The sequence below is a fragment of the Eublepharis macularius genome, chromosome 16 (assembly GCF_028583425.1).
Source record: "Eublepharis macularius isolate TG4126 chromosome 16, MPM_Emac_v1.0, whole genome shotgun sequence".
Classification (NCBI taxonomy): Eukaryota; Metazoa; Chordata; class Lepidosauria; order Squamata; family Eublepharidae; genus Eublepharis; species Eublepharis macularius.
Genome location: NC_072805.1, coordinates 31,438,111 through 31,447,596, shown reverse-complemented (window position 1 = coordinate 31,447,596; position 9,486 = coordinate 31,438,111). Strand labels below are relative to the sequence as shown.

The following is a 9,486-nucleotide window of genomic DNA, read 5'->3' as shown; positions in this document are numbered from 1 at the left end:
CAGCAGCAGCGGCGGGAAGAGCGAGGCTGCTTGGCCGTCGGGAGGCCTTGTGGGAGCTGTAGTCCCGCCGGGGGAGGAGCAGCGGCCGCGGGCGGGGTCGGGGGACGGGCCCGGCGCGCCCCGCACGCCCCGCACCATGCCCGGCTTCACGTGCTGCGTGCCGGGCTGCTACAACAACTCGCACCGGGACAAGGCGCTGCACTTCTACACCTTCCCGAAGGACGCGGAGCTGCGCCGCCTGTGGCTGAAGAACGTCTCGCGGGCCGGCGTCAGCGGCTGCTTCAGCACCTTCCAGCCCACCACGGGCCACCGCGTCTGCTCCGAGCACTTCCCCGGCGGGCGCAAGTCCTACCTGGTCCGCGTCCCCACCATCTTTCCCCTGCGGGGCGTCAACGAGCGGAAAGGCGCCCGCGGGGCTCGCCGCGCCCGCCACCACCCGGCCCCCGCGGCCGCTCAGCCCGCTGTGCTGCTCACCCTGCAGCCAGAGGGCGCCCTCGAGGCGGCCCGAGGGCCCGAGGAGGTGAAGCCCATCGACCTGACCGTGCAGGTGGAGCTGAGCGGCTCCGATGCTGCCACTGCTGCCGCCGTCAGTGGCCCTGTACGGCTGGCCCTGCTGTCCAGCAACGGGCCCCTGCCGGACGGCACTGGGGGCAGCCCACCGGACCACTCGTACTCGTTGTCCTCAGGCACCACCTCAGAGGAGCTGCTGCGCAAGCTGAACGAGCAGCGGGACATCATCGCCTTGCTGGAGGTGAAGATGAAGGAGATGAAGGGCAGCATCCGCCGCCTGCGCCTGGCCGAGGCGCAGCTCCGAGAGGAGATCCGGGAGAAGGACCGCCTGCTGCACGCCGCCAGTGCTGCTGGGGGAGCTCGCAAGCGTCACGGCCTCTGAGAGGGTACCGGATGCTTCCCTGTGCCCCCCTGGCAGAGGCTCAGACACACATGTGCACGCTCAATCCACAGTCTTTGAAAAAATTGCTCATCTTTGTAGGATGTGACATGTACGAACCCATTTGAAATTGGCTGCCATGGTGGCTACGCCAGGCCAAAGAGCTTCCATGGGCAGAAAGCCACCATTTGTTTGGGCCTTTAGTCCTGCTACAGTGTGGCATTGCTCCCTTAGTTACAACTCTGGCTCTTTGGTTGGCGAACGCTGGGACAGGTAGCGTGCCAGTTCTAGACTATGCTCTGGCAAGGTACTCATCTTCTATAAGGCAACCCAGGCTGATGTGTGAGCAGGCCCACACTGAACTGAACTTACACTTTCTCCTTTTACATGTTTCCTTATGAGAGCAACTCACTTGAACTTGGCTACGGTCACAAATTCTTTAGAACTAAGCTGGGTGCCGTCTGGGTTGTCGGTTCCACACTGAAGTTGGAGTCTCTTGCATTACCTAACAGTTCTAAGCATTGGTGTCAGACAAGCAGATGGTCTGGAACTCTTAGTGATACTGATGGAACTCTGGAGAAATGAGGCATCCAATACATCGGGGCATTTCCACTGAGTGATGTAGCCTTATAAGATCATGCCAGCGGCTGCGAGATTGCATTTAGGGGAACAGAGAGAGTGATTTTTAGATAAGCACACCTGGGTTGTAAACCATGTACACTGGAGTAATCTATTTACGTAATGGTAATGGTATTTATGGCATTTATACCGGGATTATTCCACAGTCAACGTCTTAAGGATTGATGCCTTAGAACCATTGTCATTGGTACATTCTGTTAACCCCTCTTTATGACAGAAGTGGAAAAAAAACAGAAAAACTCTGGGTTATTCTTTTTCCGGAAAAAAAAAAGTTCGGCTGATAAGTCATTTCTGGTGTCAAATTTCATTCTTACAATTAAAGAGGGCAACTGGAGTATGTAGTTGGTATCCTTGAATTGTAGTTGCTGTTTTTTCCCCTTTGCTTCTCTTCCTCTGCTTGTAGGCATTATTGTGGCTGTGCCATACTTGGATGGCTCCATGCTCTATGCAGCATTCAGCAAGCCCTTCTTAATTTCACTGCTGCAGATACTTAAGTTTGCTTTGGTGTATGGTATATTTAATATTCACGTAGAGTGATCTGCAGTGTAATCTGGCTAACATCAGAAGAGGAATGAAGTTGATTTCTGATGGTGGTGGTTGTAAATCCTCTATACTTCCAAGAAAGGCTAGCAGCAGCTCCATTTCGGGCCTGGAAAACTTTTTAATGCTACAAGTGTGAACCGACTGAGTACAGCTGCAAGAGAGAGCTTGTACTTTTCTCATCCTTCTCATCGGTAATACCCGGCTTATGTTTTCATGGACTTTATTTGAACATTATCCCTGTTAAAGATGGGACAGAATAAAAGAAGGGACAGTCCTGCTGTTTGGTTCAGTACTGTAAAAAAATGTGACAGCCTTTCTCTAGCTGTGGCTGTTCAGTTGTGTCGTATCAAATAGAAGCTTCTGTTTCATGTATTGAGTGCAGTGATTGACATACTTCAGACAAGTGGTCCACCATGATATTCGCTCCATGCAACTGTGCAGAGGTTGCTTGGATTTTAAGTTTTTGCTGTGACAGTGAAGAACAGTGGGAAAAAATGGCTAGACTTGACTTACCTTTCTGATTTTTAACTAAAATGCAAACTTGCGTAAGAGTGGGTTGAGCCACACAGTTTGGACTGCATGTGTTTGAGTGTTAAAAAAAGAAAGATATTTAGTTGGAGCTACTGTGATTTGCTGGGATTGGAGAGTGTCACGATAGCCACCTGTCTAGTTCTTCTATTTTTGGCTTTTGTGAAGATACCAAAAATATTTTAATAAATAACACTTGCAAGCATGTTCAACAACAACCGTGACAGCAAAGAACTAAAGTCTGCCCCCACCCCCGTCCTGACCTGGGTGGGATTATTTTATCCAAACAATTCAAAAGTTCAAAAATAAATATTTCCTGATACATCTACATATCCCTTGTTCCTTTTTGTTATATATAGCTCACAAGACCTGTCTTAACTTTTTCCATTCCCAAATCTTGTGTTGATTGACTCTGTCCTTTATCAGGGGATATGTTAATGGACTAGAAACCCTAACCTTACGTTGAATTTCATGGATGATCTGCTGTAACCATTGAGAATTGGTCTGTCTTTTGAACAACGTTGTGTACTGTATCCATCTGTTAAGTTGCTAGAATGCCAATTTTTTTAACCATTATTTTGGAATTTCCTGGCTAACTTTTGTCCAGACTTAGCAACCGGTGAAGAATATTGCGGACAGATTTGCTGCAGAGCATCTGAGATACAGGTTCTGTTTTGCTCACGTCACTCTCATTTTGCTCTGTATGCAGTCCGAGAGATATCAGGCAGCACACTGGTTTTCTCTCTTTGTAAATAAGACTGTGGCTGGTTGAGAGTGTTTCAAAAGTGTGTGTTGTGACGGTCATGGTACTTTTCTACCATCATTCTGCACTAAACAATACGTTCAGTTGATTAGATGGCTGGAATGGTTTATCTGTTGGACTGTTCTATTTTCCTGGTTATCCTGAGGTGCTAACATGCTTAATCTGAATAAAGTCTATTTTGTTTTCTTATGTTTTATCTTGGATCGTACAATTTGTCAGTGTTACATGGAAGGTCTTTATACGTTGCCTTGGAGGAAGGCACCCATTGCCTGTATCCATATTAATAACAGATGTTCATAACATCCTGAAGATGAGATATGATTACAAGCCAGTTCATACCTTAATCTTTTTTGATGAGTGGTGCAGATTAACATATACTGCCTTTTTCCCTCAGGCTTCGCAGAAATCAGTACCTCTATCCTGGCATGTGGTGGCAATTGGTATGGTGTCCAGTGGCATTGTGATCAATTTTGCCTTTGGAATGGAAATTGATTTTCTTGTTCTACTTGCAGCCCATATTGAATCGGCAGATTGGTTCAAACACTCCCCCTCCCCCTGTATTTATACTGGAAATTTAGGTTGCAGTATTGGCAATCGGTGATCCCTACAACTTTTTCTGTTACAGAGTTATCTAGGATCTCCACCCCACCCCCCACAGTGCTAAGAGGTAAGTTCAGACAGTTGCTCAATGGGCAGCCTTGCTTTCTGGGTGTTATCATGAATTACGGCTAGAAGCCGAACTCTACATTGTTTCCAGTAGCTTCACATTATGGATTTTAAAAATTTAATTAGTGAAAAGCATACATATAGTGAGGACAGTATATATTTTCCATTTTCATCCAATTGTAAAATGTGAAAAGGAATCAGCACCCCAAGAATAAAATTTTTAAAAATGCATTTCTGTCCCTTATGGATTCAAAGATTGTCTTGAAAGCTTGCTGAAATCTTAGAATCTAGAGTGGGGGGCTGGGTGGGGGTGGCGGTTATCTCTGTAGCTCCTTACTGTTCTGCCCAGTGCAGTGAATAAATTATGTAAATTAAGTATATTTATGTCTATGTAATTTGTTTCTTTTGGTCCTGTACTTAAAAGTGTAGATTATGCAGTCTTTTCTATTTATTAACTGATCACAGCAGTTACTAATATGCAACCTAAATATTTCTTCTTTTTTTATCAAGCCTTTGTCATAGGAAAGAAATTCCACCAGAATTTATTGTTGTGTGCCAGTTTTTTCTCAGTAGTTAGATACTTCGGGTCACTGGCTGAACTTAAAGAACCTCTTACAACTGTAACTAAGAATATAGTTCTAGGTGCATATTCTTGGAAGTTACTTATTTTATTTAATATTGTTTATACCCCAATGCCTTTCTCCTCTCTTCCATTTTATCCTTACAACAACCCTATGAGGTTGACCAAGATAGGTGGGTGTTATCGGCTCAAGGTCACCCAGTGAGCTTCCATGGTAGAGTAGAGATTTGAACCTACATTTCCCAGAACCTAGTCTGACTGATTACAACACCACACTGACTCCCTAACTCCTATTAAACTTTAGTAAGACTTATGTCTAATGGTCTCTACACGAGACATCTGACACATGAACATGTCAGGAGATACAATGTTAGTCGGGAAGGATAGTTTAAAAAGACAGAGCCGGCAGCAGGGCAAAAGCTTTGCTATATACTGGAGCTGTGAGAAAGGGCTGTGAAATTCCAGAAGGGAAACTTCTCCCCATTATAACCTCTCCAGGTCCAAGTCCAGCTCTGAAAGGCAGCTCCAGCCCATTTCCATTCCTCGCTGCCCTCTGGTTGCAATCCCACTGGAGAGGTGAAACTGACAGAGCCTTCCAGGAGGTGAAGATGAAATTAAACCCTCTGAGGAGTGATGTCCGCCAGCTCTGTCTTTTAAAACTACTCTTCCTAGCTAACATTGCATCTCTCTACACTTGACGAACACGCACCGAGGCGTCTTGTGTAGAGAGACTCAAGTAAAAATGTGTAGCATCGGGCTGTACATTTTAGAACTGCAACTTCCTTAACAATGCCCATAAGTCATTACCTCTCTATGATACAAATATGCTTGCATTTGCACATATATTCAGTATCAGCTCCTGTAATTGTGTGATATAACCCAACCTGAAGGTAAAAATCACGTGTGTGTGTGTGTGTGTGTGTGTGTGTGTGTGTGTGTGTGAGAGAGAGAGATAGCTTTAATTGTTAAATATTAATAATGAATACTCCGATTCTATGCACATTGTATTGAATCCGATGTATATATATCTCAACATAATTACATTGGATTCAATACAATGTGCATAGAATCGGAGTATTCATTATTAATATTTAACAATTAAAGCTGACTCTTTTATGGACATACAGAACCTTGCTCCGAAGTGTTTCCGAATAAGCTTTGAAGTACTACATCTTGCAGAAGAAAGAGGTGGCTGTTAAAGGTTTAAGGTGGGTCAGGCTAAGAGGGCGTGACTGGCCCAAGGTCACCCAGCGAGCTTTCCTGGTAGAGGGGATATTCGAACCTAGGTCTCCCGGATCCTAGTCTGTATAACTACACCACCACACTGGTTCTCTAACTCCTATTAAACTTTAGTAAAACTTGTGTCTAAGTAAAAATACATAGTATTGGGGTGTACATTTTAGAACTGCAACTTTCTTAATGAGATCCATAAGTCATTGCCTCTTGATAAACTTGACTTCTGGGAAGATACAAATATGTTTGCACTTGTGCATATATCCTGGAATTGTATGATATAATCCAACCTGAAGGAAAAACATACATGATTTTTTCAATATATAATGGACATACATACATATTTATAATTATGTCAGATTCAATGCAATGTGCGTAGAATCAGAGTATTCGTTATATTAGTATTTAACAATTAAAGATAACTCCTTTATGGACATCCTCTACCTTGAAGTGTTTCATAATAAGCTTTAAAACACTACATCTTGTAGAAGAGAGAGGTGACTGTTAAAGGTGTATTAAATCCATGAAGAAAAACATATGTGCCAGCGCCGTTTCTTCTCTGACAAGTCACACACTGTACAAAAAGAATATAAATATTCAAGACATTAGTAAAGAATAGTTAAACAGCAAGTGTTGCACAAGCTGGAAGAAGGAAACCCAGTATGCTAAAATTATGTTAGAGTATCTGAGGTGTACAAAATTAACAGTTGTCTGCCCTATAGAATTCTATCATTTCAGTCTGTGGAGAGGCGTGTCTTAATAACTTTCATAGGGGCTGGATTTCTATCTCTACTATGAATCTAAACATTACTACATAAAACTGCTGCTTTGCTTTAGTTAGTTCATTTAATTGGGGGGTCTGGAAAATGTGTGCTACATGAGATTGATCCTGCCCAAATTGGGAATTGAAGAGGAAGAAACAATCTGGAAACCCTATGCTAATCCCCCCCCCCAATCTGGCTGCCCAGAGTAGCCTGATCTCATCAGACCTTGAAAGCTAAACAGGGCTGGTTCTAGTTAGTACTTGGATGGGAGACCACCAAGGAAGTCCAGGATATACAGAGGCAGTCAGCGGCAAACCATCTCTGTTCATCTCTTACCTTAAAAAACCAACAACATTCAATTTATATACCACCCTTCAGGACAACTTAACGCCCACTCAGAGCGGTTTACAAAGTATGTCATTATTATCCCCACAACAATAATCACCCTGTGAGGTGGGTGAGGCTGAGATAGCTCCAAGAAGCTGTGACTTGCCCAGGGTCACCCAGCTGGCTTCAAGTGGAGGAGTAGGGAATCAAACCTGGTTCTCCAGATTAGAATCCTGTACTTGTAACCACTACACAAAACTGGTTCTCCAAACTGGCTATGGGGTCACAATAAATCCTGTATGACCTGTTGACAATTTCCACCGCCACCCCAACCTCCAAATCTATTTCTCTAGGATTTCATAATCTTTCAGGGCTTTATACTCTCTGCCTCCTTTTCCACCTTTAACTGACTTTCAGCTGCTATTAACAATAACAGTAACGTTCAATTTATATACCGCCCTTCAGGACAACTTAACGCCCATCCAGAGTGGTTTGCAAAGTGTGTTAATATTATCCTCATAAAAATCACCCTTTGAGGTGGGTGGGGCTGAGAGTGCTGAGATAGCTGTGACTGACCCAAGGTCACCCGGTTGGCTTCAACTGGAGGAGTGGGGAATCAAACTCAGTTCTCCAGATTAAGAGTCCCGCCACTCTTAACCACTACAACAAATATTCTCTGTTCTACTTTTGATTTCCCCCCCTATTAGTCAGCTTAAGTCATATTGTTCTGCATACCTGGGGATTCCTTGCCGCATAGGTGACATAAATACAGCAAATAAGTACTACTTTGGGGTACTATTTTTGCAAACATCAGATTGGATTCAGCCAGCCTTTTCATTCCATCTTTTCCAATTCCTTTCCTTCCTACAGTCCTAATCTCACATGGCTTTTGCCCATGCAGGTGTCATGATCCCCAACAAATAGCGCAATCCTAAGGAGTTATGCCAATCTAATCTCATTGATTTCAATGGGTTTAGACTGGAGTAAATCTCTTTAGGATCACACTGATAGGCTTTTTGGATAGTCCTTCCTTTTTCATCATAGGAATTTTTTTATTTTAGAGACCTTTACCACCGTGATCACAGAATGAGCACTATGAAGAACAATCTCTGTCCAGCTGGTGTCAATGTATTTGTGAGTTGTAGCAATTTCATGTAAGTATCTGTACAGCTAGGTAAGCCTAGAGTCAATTCTGTGCTCAACAATGAATAATAATTCCATTCCATTCTTCACTAGTCAGAAGCTGGATATTTTTAGACTGGAGAAGGTTGTTGGTAGAGGATATGACTGCACTCTTCAAATACTTGAATGACCAATAGAAGAGGGTCTGTTGCTCTAGAGGCCAAGGTTAGAGATAGTGGACTTAAATTACAGGAGGGCAGATTTCAGTTAGACGTTAGGCAAGACTTCCTAATGGCAATAGTGGTTTGACAATGGTGAAGGTGAGGTCAGCCTTGGTCAGTAATTGCATGGGAGACCTCCAACAAAGCCCAAAGTCTCAGTTTCTCCCTAACTAAAAGTTTTCAAGGCGAGGCTGGGCAGCCATCTGACACAAATGCTCAGGTTTCCTGCACTAAGCACTAGGTGGTCTATAAAACCATATGCCCAAATAGACTTGTGTACATCACATAGAGACTGATGTCCAATACAGATAGCATGCTGGCATGTAATGTTTGAAGGATGAGCAGCTGAACACATTTAATTTAAAAATCACTTTTTGTCCCAATGGGGACCCAAAGTGGCTCACCACATTCTCCTCTGCTCCATTTTATCCTCACAACATCCCTGAGAATGTGTGGCTGGTCCAAGATCACCAGGGAGTTTCTATGGCAGAGTGGGAGTTTGAACTTGAGACTCGCACAGCCTAGTCTGACGCTATGACCACTACACTATGTAGTTAGGTCAGTGGTGTTGCGTAAGGAGACAGCATTGGTATCTGGGTGTATTGAAGGGTCATAGAGCTAGATTTATACACAAGCAAAGTAAACTAAAATGTATTACCTCGGATTATGCGGGCCTCTCAGTATTTTTTAATTATTATTTTGTTTGAAGTGTTGCAAGGCCTCTTAAACTTGACATAGTTTAAGGTCTTAGCATGTCAAGCCAGCCCAGGTAATAATAAATCAGTCTTGAAGATGTTGTCTGGGCAATGGGTTGAAATTAGGACAGATTGACTGAGTTCGAACAGAAGCACAATCTTTGCTTGACCTCTGGTTGAAAACTGCAAAATACAGAAGGCATTTGTGCCTCTCGATGAGAATGGCTCTTCCTCCAAAAGCGCAAATCCTACGCAGAGTGACTGTAGCCTCAGGGTTGCCAGGTCCAGGATGGGAATTTCCTGAAGATTTGGGATGTGGAGCCTGGTGAGGGAGAGCTTTAGGAGAGGATGAACTTTCCCTTTAAAGCAAACATTTTCTTCAGGGGAACTAATCTCTATCGCGTGGAGTCAGAGATAAATTGTAATTCTGGGAGATCTCCAGCCACTACCTGGGAGTTGGTAACCACACATCGTTGAGAGCAGCAGTGGCGTTTAAAACTCCACTGAAACTTCTCA

The 9,486-nt window shown here is 43.9% G+C and overlaps 1 protein-coding gene across 1 annotated transcript; it reads left to right on the top strand.

Annotated features, from left to right (window-relative positions):
- On the top strand, positions 1 to 3,551 carry THAP11 (THAP domain containing 11). The gene has a single exon (XM_055000493.1). The coding sequence runs from the start codon at positions 137 to 139 to the stop codon at positions 890 to 892; it is 756 nt and encodes a 251-aa protein (XP_054856468.1). The 5' UTR covers positions 1 to 136; the 3' UTR covers positions 893 to 3,551.
- Positions 3,552 to 9,486: the final 5,935 nt, after the last annotated feature.